At 46.9% G+C, this 14956-nt stretch overlaps 1 protein-coding gene across 1 annotated transcript in view; it reads right to left on the bottom strand.

Moving 5' to 3' along the window:
• Positions 1 to 14956, bottom strand: part of fndc3ba (fibronectin type III domain containing 3Ba) — a gene marked incomplete at its 3' end in the record, with an annotated part of 198165 nt that overhangs the window by 145191 nt on the left and 38018 nt on the right. Inside the window, exon 2 of the mRNA XM_083632422.1 lies at positions 789 to 934. Within this exon, the coding sequence (XP_083488548.1) occupies positions 789 to 905 (117 nt within the window). The 5' untranslated portion in view covers positions 906 to 934. The remainder of the gene's footprint in view (positions 1 to 788; positions 935 to 14956) is intronic.

Genomic DNA, 14956 nt, shown 5'->3' with positions numbered 1-14956 from the left:
CAAACAGGCGCTCATCATCGCTCATCTATCAAAATGCAAACGGTGCAACAATTTAACGGTGACAACGAGATTAGGCCCGGGTCAATTGACTGTGGTGCTTTTAATTAGGCCGATGGCTTCCCTCCCTCCGTCTGCACGGGGCCAGGGTGGGGTTCTGTTCCCTCCCTCTGTCTGCAGGGGGCCAGGGTGGGGTTCTGTTCCCTCCCTCCGTCTGCACGGGGCCAGGGTGGGGTTCTGCACGGGGCCAGGGTGGGCTTCTGCACTTTGAAGGTGATCCAGTTGGCCTCCGTGCGGCACCAGATAAGATCAGTCCGTCACAGAGAAGCGGTTGAACCCATTTCAAATAGTAACTCAACCTTAGGCCTGGGATCTATCAATGGAGCCAGTCAGTCAGCCCTGTTACTTGTTACTTTAAAAAAACTGTCCTTTGGATTGAATGACGCGTGTGTCAGCGTGTGTGTGTGTGTGCTCGAGTTCCTCTTAAGGACATGACAAGCCTTTTACTGTAACAGCTGGGCAGCTGCACATTTTCTGTGGCAACAATCCGTGAACCATGTGACAAATGACGACAAGGGCCTGTGTCACTGTTTCGTGTGTGTGTGTGTGTGTGTGTGTGTGTGTGTGTGTGTGTGTGTGTGTGTGTGTGGTTACAAAGGAATGCTGAAAGGGTGAGGCAGATGCGTGTTTCTTCTACAGGAATAGCTGTATGCAAAAAGAAAGACGTGTGTGTGTGTGTGTGTGTGTGTGTGTGTGTGTGTGTGTGTGTGTGTGCGCGTGTGTGTGTTTACCTGCTGTGCTGCGTCACCGTTAACCATGTGAGGCATGAAAGGGGCCTCCCCGTTCAGGAGGGGGGGCGGAGCCAAGTCCAGTGGAATCTGGTCTGTCATCATCATTGTGACGTACATTCATGGAGAAATTCACTGAACTGCCCTACCTGGGAAAGTACAGAGAGAGAGAGAGAGAGAGAGAGAGAGAGAGAGAGACACAGAGAGAGAGAGAGGAGAGAGAGAGAGAGAGAGAGAGAGAGAGAGACAGAGAGAGAGAGAGGGAGAGAGAGAGAGAGAGAGAGAGAGAGAGAGAGACAGAGAGAGAGAGAGGGAGAGAGAGAGAGAGAGAGAGAGACAGAGAGAGAGAGAGAGACAGGGGGAAGTGTTAGCACAGTTCCCTGAACAGAAGTACACACAGAAGGCAGACACACACAAACTAATGAGGCAGGATATAAGAGAGACAGAAGCTATCAGAAGCTATCTCCATCCAACCGTCAAAGAGGATGTAATGCAAACATTTGAAATGACACCTAAATAAATAAATAAGAGAAATAATAAGCCATGTTTCCACTAGCTGGATGGTTAGCATTGGGCAAGTTGTTATTGTTCTTAGTCCGCTAATGTTGGCAGTATTTTTCATGTTTTCATCCAAAGATGAGCAACAATAAAAAAAAAAGTAAGAAAGCATGAAGCAATATTCTAATACAACCATGATGGGCAGCTGGTCCACGAGACATTTCTGGGTTGCGGTGGACAGTGATGTTTCTCATTGCAGAATGTCCAAAAACCACTTTGGGTCTGAGCCACTTATCGTGCGAAGCCTTTGTCAATCTAGTCAATGTGCTTCCAATTCCATCGCTACTTATCACCTTATTATCTTTATCACCAAAACATATGTGAGCGTTTCACCATAACTGAGGAGGACATTTTAAAATACTTGGATGCAAACCGAGCTATAGTCAAAAAATAACAGAGTTGCACGTGAAACTCACAAAAACACACTTGAAAGAGAGAGAGGAATTAGCAGAGATTCAAACATAAACTAGAGAGACACAAAGGGACGATTTGTCTGTGTGCTAGAGCAGGGGTTTTAGAGCAGGGGTTTTAGAGCAGGGGTTTTAGAGTAGGGGTTTTAGAGCAGGGGTTTTAGAGCAGGGGTTGTAGAGCAGGGGTTTTAGAGCAGGGGTTTTAGAGTAGGGGTTGTAGAGCAGGGGTTGTAGAGCAGGGGTTTTAGAGCAGGGGTTTTAGAGCAGGGGTTTTAGAGCAGGGGTTGTAGAGCAGGGGTTGTAGAGCAGGGGTTTTAGAGCAGGGGTTTTAGAGCAGGGGTTTTAGAGCAGGGGTTTTAGAGCAGGGGTTGTAGAGCAGGGGTTTTAGAGCAGGGGTTTTAGAGTAGGGGTTGTAGAGCAGGGGTTTTAGAGCAGGGGTTTTAGAGCAGGGGTTTTAGAGCAGGCGTTGTAGAGCAGGGGTTGTAGAGCAGGGGTTGTAGAGCAGGGGTTGTAGAGCAGGGGTTGTAGAGCAGGGGTTTTAGAGCAGGGGTTTTAGAGCAGGGGTTTTAGAGCAGGGGTTTTAGAGCAGGGGTTTTAGAGCAGGGGTTGTAGAGCAGGGGTTGTAGAGCAGGGGTTGTAGAGCAGGGGTTGTAGAGCAGGGGTTTTAGAGCAGGGGTTTTAGAGCAGGGGTTTTAGAGCAGGGGTTGTAGAGCAGGGGTTGTAGAGCAGGGGTTGTAGAGCAGGGGTTGTAGAGCAGGGGTTGTAGAGCAGGGGTTTTAGAGCAGGGGTTTTAGAGCAGGGGTTTTAGAGCAGGGGTTTTAGAGCAGGGGTTGTAGAGCAGGGGTTTTAGAGCAGGGGTTGTAGAGCAGGGGTTTTAGAGCAGGGGTTTTAGAGCAGGGGTTGTAGAGCAGGGGTTGTAGAGCAGGGGTTTTAGAGCAGGGGTTTTAGAGCAGGGGTTTTAGAGCAGGGGTTTTAGAGCAGGGGTTGTAGAGCAGGGGTTGTAGAGCAGGGGTTGTAGAGCAGGGGTTGTAGAGCAGGGGTTGTAGAGCAGGGGTTGTAGAGCAGGGGTTTTAGAGCAGGGGTTTTAGAGCAGGGGTTTTAGAGCAGGGGTTGTAGAGCAGGGGTTTTAGAGCAGGGGTTGTAGAGCAGGGGTTGTAGAGCAGGGGTTTTAGAGCAGGGGTTGTAGAGCAGGGGTTTTAGAGCAGGGGTTGTAGAGCAGGGGTTGTAGAGCAGGGGTTTTAGAGCAGGGGTTTTAGAGCAGGGGTTGTAGAGCAGGGGTTGTAGAGCAGGGGTTGTAGAGCAGGGGTTTTAGAGCAGGGGTTTTAGAGCAGGGGTTTTAGAGCAGGGGTTTTAGAGCAGGGGTTTTAGAGCAGGGGTTTTAGAGCAGGGGTTGTAGAGCAGGGGTTTTAGAGCAGGGGTTTTAGAGCAGGGGTTGTAGAGCAGGGGTTGTAGAGCAGGGGTTGTAGAGCAGGGGTTTTAGAGCAGGGGTTTTAGAGCAGGGGTTTTAGAGCAGGGGTTTTAGAGCAGGGGTTGTAGAGCAGGGGTTTTAGAGCAGGGGTTTTAGAGCAGGGGTTGTAGAGCAGGGGTTTTAGAGCAGGGGTTGTAGAGCAGGGGTTTTAGAGCAGGGGTTCTCAACCTTTTGTAACTTAAGGCCACTTCGGATTGTTAAAACATTTCCGAGGACCACCTTCCCAGATAAATGAGAGAGAGAGAAAGATTATGCATTTTAATTGGGAAGTTTTTGATTTAAATAAATTATTGAGCACATTTAGATGTAAAAAATAAATGGATAACTTGCTTTAATCACGTTTTTTTATTTTATTTGTATTAATCTATTTGGCAATACTGCCTTGCGGGCCACTACATGGTGCTCTGGGGCCCACCAGGGGCCACGGCCCAGTGGTTGAGAATAGCTGCGCTAGAGAATGACAGAAAGAGAGATATTATGGAGGCAGAGAGAGAGTTACAGAGTGTCAGTGCTTCCTCTCACTGATAGTAAGCTGTCATAGTGCAGATCCATATCTGATTTGCTCATGTCAAACAAGTCCTATCATGTGAAGGAACAACTGAATCAAATGTGAACGCTGAAAACGACAAAGACAGAGAGAGAGAGGGAGATGAAAAGTGAGACTAATTCAAAACGCTTCATCATCAACACAATAGCCACTATAATGGATTGGGTGGATGGATGGATTATAATCCGTATCCTGTTTGGAGGAATAATGAAAGAAAGAGAATGGAACATTGTCTGGATCACTCTGATTTGATGGGTGAATGTGGGTTGAACGCACCTGCTGTTAGCTCTGTAAATATGCCATACAATGGCAGCCTATATAGTCCATATAAACATGCACATAGACAGCAAGAAGTCTTTCAAACGCTGCTTGGTCCATTGTGTTGACACTCTGGAGAGAGGACCAGGAAGCTAAATCTGGAGATGGTTTCTTTTGCTTGTATAATAAGAGCAGTAAACGCCAAAAAGCATAACTGGGGAAAAAACAAGCAAAAACCAGCCAGGCTATTCATCTTAAGTGGAAAATAACACGGCTTTACCCAACAGGCTATAGGGCAGGAACAGAAAACGTAGCCACCGAGTGTCGGCGGCGCACGTGGTCCTCATCAGGGCTTTAACCAAGCTGCTAAACCCAACCTTAACAGTAGAACTGTACGGCTCACACACACACACACACACACACACACACACACACACACACACACACACACACACACACACACACACACACACACACACACACACACACACACACACAGCACAAACCACATAGATAAACATACAAGTCCACTGCCTGTAGCTCCCATACACTTATGTCAGCAGCATTACATACACGTTCTCCTGGGGGAATACACACACACACACACACACACACACACAGCCAGAGGTAGATTACTGAATGACGTAGGTGTCTCAAATCTCAAATGGTGAGTGAAATCACTGCTAAAGAGCTGCTGACTAATGGCTATAAGCTGTGCTGCTATTAGCAGACATACACACACACACACACACACACACACACACACACAGGAGCGCACACACACACACAAACACACAGGAGCGCACACACACACACACACACACACACACACACACACACACACACACACACACACACACACACACACACACACACACACACACACACACAGGAGCACAAAGACATGCACCAGTCCAGTGATGTATAGGAATACAAAATGCATAAAAAAAAATCCATCCCTGATGTACATACATTATGCAAACACACATGTTAGGGTAAATGTGGAAAAAGGGGAAATGTACACAGTACATTACCGGTCTGTTGGGAAATGTATAACTTTCCTGTTTTTCTACATTTGCCATAAAATATACACACGAGATACAAACTGTTCATTATGCACGCACGCACGCACGCACACACACACACACACACACACACACACACACACACAGTGTACACAGGCATATTTATGCATGCACACAGAAATACACTGTACACATTTCACAAGGAATTACAACTTGTGAGAGCAGGCATGTGCAGAAATGCCGTGCAGACGTGGACATGGACACGTCACACACACACACACACACAGCATTCCTCTGAAACAGCTGTGTGTCATTGTGTGTCTTGTCTTTCAGCTGCTCGTCTAGTGATGATGGGGTCTCAGAAAGGGTTAACAGATCACACAGCTGCAGACTATACTGCTGCAAGACACACACATGCGCTCGCGCACACACACACACACACACACAGACACATACTGTACACAAACACGCACACACACAAACACTTCCTATCTCTCTCTCTCTCTCTCTCTCTGAATAGAGTGGTGCAGGAATGAGTTGTGAAAGCTGGACAGTGCAGCATGGCTTGCCTGGTGTGGAAGTTGATGGGTTTCTTGAATGGGGTTTAGGTTAGATGGCTGAAATGACGACGATTGCGAACATGATTTCTGGCGATCGCATTTATACGCTTAAAAAATGATCAAAGTGGTGTTCACTTGTGAAGATGTTCTCCCACCCGGAATTTTCTCCCATTTTCTCCCAATTGTACTTGTCCAATTCCCTCTGCTGTCCCGGTCATTGCTCCACTCCCTCTGCTGATCTGTGGAGAGCTGCAGACTAGCACATGCTTCCTCAGACACATGTGCAGTCGCTAGCCGCTTCTTTTCACCTGCAAGGAGTTTCACCGGCAGGACATGGCGCCTGGGAGGATAACGCTATTCCCCCCAGTTCCCCTCCCCACTCCCTGACCGACCAGAGGAGGCACTAGTGCAGCGGCCATAATTAATACCCCACCGGCTTCCCACCTGCAGACACGACCAATTGTGCCTGTAGGAACATCCAAGACAGAGGAATTGAACCCATGGCTCCGTGGTGGTAGGCGAGTGCCCCCATGGAGATGATCTCGATGCTAACTTTCAGATTGGCCTACAGAAATATGTCATGTCTGCCACACTCTATGTCTTGCTATGTTTCTGTCTCTCTTTGTATTCATTACTTGAGTTTGATTCTCTAATTCTTGATTTCAGGATTCTCCAACTTTCCCTCTCTCTCCCTCTGTGTGAGCCCCATTCCCAGCTCGGCCTGGCCATCCTGCCTTACACACATACACACACACACACACACACACACACACACACACACACACACACACACACACACACACACACACACACACACACACACACACACACACACACACACACACACACACACACACACACACACACACACACACATCACAGACAGATGGGAACACCACTCTCAGCTCTGCCAGGAAAAAAAGAAGAGCAAGACAGAGGAGGATGGAGGGAGGGGGACAGAGAGAGAGAGAGGCAGAGAGAGGGAGGGAGAGAGAGAGGCAGAGAGAGGGAGGGAGAGAGAGAGGCAGAGAGAGATAGAGAGGGAGGGAGGGAGAGAGAGAGAGATGAGGATAGATGATCGAGAGTAAACGAGGGATGAGGAGAGGAGGACGGGCCTAGCCATCTCTTCCAATAACCCTGCATTCTAAAAATAATTTCCTACAGAAATTAGTTTCATTTATTATACTTTTTTTATGCATGAATCATGGTATCAGTATCTAAAGCTGCACTAGGCAAGATTTGTACAGTATGTAAAATACAGACACCTTATCATTACTGTAACAGCCTAAAAAAATCAAACCCCATGGATCCATCCTCACCTCCTCCATCACCGTCTGGTACGCTGCTGCCACTCTCAAAGACATCAACAGACTTCAGCGCATCATCCGCTGTGCTGAGAGGATAATCGGATGCAACCTGCCATCCCTCCAGGACCTGCACGCAGCCAGGACACTGAAGCGGTCTCGCAAGATCATGGCCGACCCCTCCCACCCTGGCCACAAACTCTTTAAGACACTCCCCCACGGCAAGAGACTGAGGTCTGCCAAGACCAGAACCACCCGCCACAAGACCAGCTTCTTCCCAACCGCCATCAGCCTCACCAACAACGCCCGGAAACCCCTTCCGCCAAGGGCCTCACCAACAACCCCCCCCCCCCCCACACACACACACACAAACTCACTACCTCCTCCTAAACTCAACTGACCCCCCCCCCCATAAAACTGGAACTCATACTGTATCTAATTTAATGCCTGTCTAACTGGGACTGGTAAATTGATGTAAATTCCCTGCACATTAATGCCTATTTAACTTAGCCTGTAAATTTCATGTACATTCAATGTAAACTCTTATCTAACTCTGACTGTTAATTCATGTAAATCCACTGCCTATTTAACGTCTATTTAACTCTGTAAATCTCATGTAAATCCAACGTAAATTCATATTTATCATCCACAGAACACTTCACCCCTCATGTACATATTGTATATATTGACTCGATTTGATTAGATTTGATTGCACTTGCAACTTGCGATTGCCTTTAGTTATCTTCCTACTTCTTATCCCTGTATATTGATGTGACCGCTACGCTGCATACAGACACTAAGACAAATTCCTCGTATGTAACTTGCATACTGTGGCAATAAAAGTGATTCTGATTCTGATTCTGATGGTGGCTGGCTGGCAATCTTCTCAAAACTGGAAAATCCAATAGAAGAATAAAAACAAAGACATTTCCTGTTTGTTGTTGTTGCTGTGTCCGCATCAATGATAAGAACTCCACATGGTTTTCGAGGCAGACAGCGGAGTGAGGCAAGGGTGCGTAGCTGCTCAACATCTCTTTAACGGCATCATTGATTTCCTGATGGACAGAGTCTGTGCTCGGATTCCCGGGGTACATCTAGGCAGCCATCTTCTCACAGTCCTGGAGTACACGGATGATACCACACTATTCTGCGCTACAATAGAGCAGCTAGAAAATGATGTGATGATTTAGCAGGAGGAGGCCAGCAAACTAGGCCTAAAGGTTCTGATGATTTAGCAGGAGGAGGCCAGCAAACTAGGCCTAAAGGTTCTGTTGATTTAGCAGGAGGAGGCCAGCAAACTAGGCCTAAAGGTTCTGTTGATTTAGCAGGAGGAGGCCAGCAAACTAGGCCTAAAGGTTCTGTTGATTTAGCAGGAGGAGGCCAGCAAACTAGGCCTAAAGGTTCTGTTGATTTAGCAGGAGGAGGCCAGCAAACTAGGCCTAAAGGTTCTGTTGATTTAGCAGGAGGAGGAGGCCAGCAAACTAGGCCTAAAGGTTCTGTTGATTTAGCAGGAGGAGGCCAGCAAACTAGGCCTAAAGGTTCTGTTGATTTAGCAGGAGGAGGCCAGCAAACTAGGCCTAAAGGTTCTGTTGATTTAGCAGGAGGAGGCCAGCAAACTAGGCCTAAAGGTTCTGTTGATTTAGCAGGAGGAGGAGGCCAGCAAACTAGGCCTAAAGGTTCTGTTGATTTAGCAGGAGGAGGCCAGCAAACTAGGCCTAAAGGTTCTGTTGATTTAGCAGGAGGCCAGCAAACTAGGCCTAAAGGTTCTGATGATTTAGCAGGAGGAGGAGGCCAGCAAACTAGGCCTAAAGGTTCTGATGATTTAGCAGGAGGAGGAGGCCAGCAAACTAGGCCTAAAGGTTCTGATGATTTAGCAGGAGGAGGCCAGCAAACTAGGCCTAAAGGTTCTGTTGATTTAGCAGGAGGAGGCCAGCAAAGTAGGCCTAAAGGTTCTGTTGATTTAGCAGGAGGAGGCCAGTAAACTAGGCCTAAAGGTTCTGATGATTTAGCAGGAGGAGGCCAGTAAACTGGGCCTAAAGGTTCTGTTGATTTAGCAGGAGGAGGCCAGCAAACTAGGCCTAAAGGTTCTGTTGATTTAGCAGGAGGAGGCCATCAAACTAGGCCTAAAGGTTCTGATGATTTAGCAGGAGGAGGCCAGTAAACTAGGCCTAAAGGTTCTGATGATTTAGCAGGAGGAGGCCAGGAAACTGTGCGTAAAGGTTCTGATGATTTAGCAGGAGGAGGCCAGTAAACTGGGCCTAAAGGTTCTGATGATTTAGCAGGAGGAGGCCAGCAAACTAGGCCTAAAGGTTCTGATGATTTAGCAGGAGGAGGCCAGTAAACTGGGCCTAAAGGTTCTGATGATTTAGCAGGAGGAGGCCAGTAAACTGGGCCTAAAGGTTCTGATGATTTAGCAGGAGGAGGCCAGCAAACTAGGCCTAAAGGTTCTGATGATTTAGCAGGAGGAGGCCAGTAAACTAGGCCTAAAGGTTCTGTTGATTTAGCAGGAGGAGGCCAGTAAACTGGGCCTAAAGGTTCTGATGATTTAGCAGGAGGAGGCCAGTAAACTGGGCCTAAAGGTTCTGTTGATTTAGCAGGAGGAGGCCAGTAAACTGGGCCTAAAGGTTCTGATGATTTAGCAGGAGGAGGCCAGTAAACTAGGCCTAAAGGTTCTGTTGATTTAGCAGGAGGAGGCCAGTAAACTGGGCCTAAAGGTTCTGATGATTTAGCAGGAGGAGGCCAGTAAACTGGGCCTAAAGGTTCTGTTGATTTAGCAGGAGGAGGCCAGTAAACTGGGCCTAAAGGTTCTGATGATTTAGCAGGAGGAGGCCAGTAAACTGGGCCTAAAGGTTCTGATGATTTAGCAGGAGGAGGCCAGTAAACTGGGCCTAAAGGTTAGGTGGACTAAAAGCAAACTCATGCACATAGAGACACTGCGGAGCGCGTCATCATTCAGAAATCACGCCCAAAACGGGGGAAACACAAACTCTCTTCCAATCCTGGCGTTCTCCTGGCGTGCATGGTCGGGTGTTGCACAAAAAGATTGTATATACGGAAGATGAACACTCCAACTTACTTCATTCTCAATGGCTTCCTTGTTTTCCTTGGGAGTACAAAAAAACTTTAACTGCTGATTTTTTACATTTGTTGTCTGCGCAGCCCACCACACAACAGCTTTTAGCTATGTTGAATTCAAGAAAAATGACGCTGGTGTGTGGAAATGAACAGAGCTTTTCCCCCGTGATGGGCATGGCCTATTTCATGCAGTGTCTCTATGTCTCTATGGGAAGTGAACCAAACCCCCCCCCGGGTATACATTGGCGGGGAAGGAGTGGAGTTTGTGAGCTCCTTTACCTACCTGGGGTCCACCATTACAAATCATGGCAACCTGAAACTGGAGATGGACCAGCGACACGCCCTAGCTGCCAGTATAATGATGACACTCTGGAAACGACTGTGGAGACATGACTCCATATCCAGAGGGATTAATCTACACATCTACAACACATCAGTTCTTTCCCTCCTCCTTTATGGAGCAGAAACATGGCCTCTCAATAAGACCTTGGCCGACAGAATCGATGGCTTTGACTGCAGAGCACCACAGAGGGCCTCAAATGGTACGGAACGCACCCTCCCGCCTCCCGCCTAGCTGCACAGCGCCGGCTGCGCTGGTATGACTTCCGCCTGGAGGTCATACCCTACCCAACACCCTACTCAACACCCTACCCACCCTACCCAACACCCTACTCAACACCCTACTCATGCCATCCTTCATTTGGACCCAAAAGCAGCCGGCTGTACAAGATGGATCGATGTGCACCAACTGGGCCTGACACTGACTGAAGCTGAGCCCATAACACTGGATCCATGCAGATGGAGAGGACTGGTGAACCTGATTTGCTCTACGCATGGTGTCGACGATGACACCGAGCAGGAGAACAGATGACGATGATGTTGAAAATGTTGGATCTTTTGTTGCTTAATTTCTGGTCCTCAAAATGGAAAAAGCTCTCTCGCTGCTATTTGGGATCACAGATGTGACACAGGTGACGGTGAAGCCACGCAACAGTCGGCCTTGGTTGCTGCTAGTCCTTTGATGTGGGGTCAGTGTGTTCCAGCCTCAAGGAACAAAACATCAGCCGTTCATCTGCTGACAACATGGCGACAGTTTGCCCGGTACGGCTCAGTCAGGAGACAAATCTTGCAGAGCAAAAAGTGAAAAGACTGCGGGAAAGCGTGGGAAAGTGTAGGAAAACGTAGACGTGCAGCAAAGTGTAGGAAAGCATAAAAAAGTGCAGAAAAGTGTAGGGAAATGTAGAAAAGTGCAGGAATGTGTAGGAGAAAAGCAAAGAAAAAATAAAATCTTGCTTCAATATTCTGTGATGTGTAACAATTGTTCAATACAAGATCAACTGCATACAGCACAGTATATCTGCAAACAGTGACACATCAACAAACCAAAAGTCAAACTGCTTTTCAATAGAATCATTACCAGATGGATAGTTGGATACTACTGTCAACAGCTTCACACACACACACACACACACACACACACACACACACACACACACACACACACACACACACACGGTGGTTTCCGTTCCCAGTGGAATGTGGGAGGAATAAGGTGTCGATTCCCAGCAGGGATCAAATGTTCAATTGAAAAATTCCATGTTGGATCCAGAAAACAATCGCCCACTTGTCTGTGTGTATGAATGTTTGTGTGTGTGTGTGTGTGTGTGTGTGTGTGTGTGTGTGTGTGTGTGTGTGTGTGTGTGTGTGTGTGTGTGTGCATGCGCGCGTGTCTGGGTGTGTGTGTGCGCACACACGTGTCTGTGTCATTAGACAGAAAGCCCTGTGTAAGCATGGAAACTGCCTCTCAAACATAAAAGATGCATAGAGTAAAAAACACACCCTGAGGTGTTCACACACACACACACACACACACACACACACACACGCACACGCACGCATGCACACACACACGGCATAGATATTCACATACATACAGTCATTCATTACATTCATTCATCACACACACACACACACACACACACACCCTGACCAAGCTAAATGGATATTCACAACCACCTAACAGACTGTCTGACTTACTTCCAGTCTTCTACTTCACACCTCTCTCGCTCCCTCTCTCTCTCCCTCCCATCATTCAGATAGGCATAGAAATGGAAACACACACACTCACAGTCACACAACACAGTCCACAAACACCTCGACAATCTCCAGACAGGCAAACACCACAAGCCAATAGCAAGAATTCTTGGCAGGACATTGAGCTACTTCACACGAAACAACCAAACAAAATAACCACAAGGACATGACTGAGTGCGCTTACAAGAGAAGATACAAAGCATCATAGTTCCATACTTCAGCCAACATGGAGGAGATAGTATTCAGAAATGATGGATTTGAACTTGCAACATTTTGTTTTGTGGTTTCATTTTTCCCGCGGTGCATCCAAGGGCATCACGAGCCAAATTCAGGCCACTCAGTCAGTCAGTCAGTCAGTCAGTCAGTCAGTCAGTCAGTCAACGGCTGATTTATGGTAGGGCACTTGACACCTTTGATAAGTGTCACTCGACAGATATGAGGTATTGTCTGTGCTTCCTGGTGGCTCGCCTGGTAGCACCGGTAGCACGCGTACCTTGGAGGCTCGCGCAGCCAACGCATGTTCGAATCCGACCCAAGGTCCTTTGCTGCATGGCATCCCCTCTCTCTCCCCACCTTTCCTGTCTGCCCACTGTCCTATCTAAAAAATAAAGGCAAAAATGCCCAAAAAATATGATTGTGATTGGCTAGTCACATTGCATCACACTAACGTTGCCATGGAGATTGTAGTTTTCACTGAACCAACTGAGCATGCATTAACATTGTTATCTCTTTCTCTAAGCTGTCAGAAGGATAGCTATACGGGGGCACCCGGGTGGTGTATTCCCTCGCCTACCAACACGAGGGCCACAGGTTCGAGCCTGTGTTACCTCCGGCTGGGTCGGGCATCCCTACAGACACAATTGGCCGCACTAGTACTTCTTCTGGTCGGTCAGGGCGCCTGCTCAGGGGGGGAGGGGAACTGGAGGGAATAATGTGTTCCTCTGAATGCGCTACATCCTGCCGGTGAAGCTCCTCGCTGTCAGGTGAAAAGAAGTGGCTGGCGACTGCACATGCCGACGTAGACGTATGCAGACAACTGGTGGGTTAAATGTTTAAATGCCCACTCCCTCACTAGTCTGCATGAGAAATACTAGTCGGTTAAACAAATAATTAAATGATCATAATAATAAACAATGCAGGCGGGGGCTGTTACGTCTTTAGCAGCCACTACTGTAGCCCCCTCTCCTCTAATGCCCGCATGTAAACAAACCAGACATGTGTTAGTGGGAGTGGAGCATTGGCATTGGCAGCACAGGCATGTGGACGCCAGAACAGCAGGATCTGATGCATTGCTAACACGTTTTTTAGCCACACAAGCTAACCCGTTAGCCACACAAGATAACGCAGCTCATATGCCAATGAATGAATGCCAGTGTTTCCCCTAGAAAAATGTTCAGGCCTGGAGGGATTTCGAAACGTACCTCGACCGCAATGGTGGGGGCCCTCGCTGGCGACGCTAAACTTTTAGCTAACCTGTTCGCATGTATGTTCGCAATGGCATCCCAAGTATCTTCATACTATTATGGGATGCGATGCGAACAGTTGTATTATGGGATCTGCGTTTCCCAGGCAACGACACGTTGACATGATTTGGAACAGCGCTGCACGCTGGCACTTTGGTTTGGTTTGGTTTATTTCGGATCAAGAATACATAAAAGCATTACAAATGTACATTAATACAGTAGTGTAAAAAAGAAAAGTACACAATATGTAAATCAAAGAGTAAAATGATCCAAGGATATCCCAGTAAAGCAGCTTAAAGTTACAAACTAGAAGCCTGCTTATTTCCACTGGGGTCCTTCAAATATCAAAACCTTAGTATTACACAATTGTACTTTATAAAAGAAAAACAGAAAAAAGAACTGTCTATCGATGACACATAAAATATATGATATATACAAATGGGATATCAGCGAAGGTGTTGCAATTACTCTCTAGTCAACATCTCATTCTCTTCTTGTCTTGAGAGCACGTTTAAAGACATTCACAGTGTTTATGCCTTGCACTGAAGCAAGTAAATTATTCCAAAAGTTGATAGCAGTGTTACAAAATGACGTTTGGGTTTGACTTCCTGCAATAGGTTTCTGAATTGAATATTGGGCAGATCTGGTATTATAGGAATGAATTTCACTTGTTCTTACAATACCCTCCTTGAGATAACCAGGGCTAAGGCCGTTTAAAATGCGATATATGTGACACAATTTAAGTTGCTTCACCCTTAAATCAATCGGTAACCAACCAAGTTTATTAAACTCAGTAGCGCCAATATGAAACCTATTGCACAATGCTCCTAAAAGCAAAATGCTTATTGTTTTGAATGATTTGGCATCTTCTATTACTGTCAACACTGGTATTGCTGTATTGTAATAATATGCCATAAAGGTTTATTGAAATTTTGGGGAGAGCAGAACAAATTTTTTTTTTTTTTTGCAATTCTTTTTCTGGCCTGGCGGCCAGGCCTGTAGAATGGTAGGGGAAACACTGACTGCACAAGATGCTTCCGCTTAACTTTGTTGAATGCAAAGGTTCAACGGAGTATGTTTAGCCTGAGTACACGCCACGGCACTGGAATTCATTTCACAATTGCAACTTTCAGCAAAAAGCAGTGCGTGTGACTTTTCATCTGCAGCGAGCGCACAGCATATCACCATTCCTACACAAGAGACATATGCTGTCACAGACCCGTGCATGTCACATACGATGTCACATACGATGCATCACAGAAGGACGTGTCAGCACGTCACATTATACACAGGTGGCTATTAGACAGACTACAAATATGGCAGCTAACGTGACATCACAAGATTGGCCCATTGGTCAACTTAGTCATTAAGAGAGAAATCCACCATGTGTATATATGTGTGTACTGCAT

Source organism: Poromitra crassiceps (assembly GCF_964638095.1).
Source record: "Poromitra crassiceps genome assembly, chromosome: 3".
Taxonomy (NCBI): Eukaryota; Metazoa; Chordata; class Actinopteri; order Beryciformes; family Melamphaidae; genus Poromitra; species Poromitra crassiceps.
This window is presented reverse-complemented; position numbering and strand designations above follow the sequence as displayed.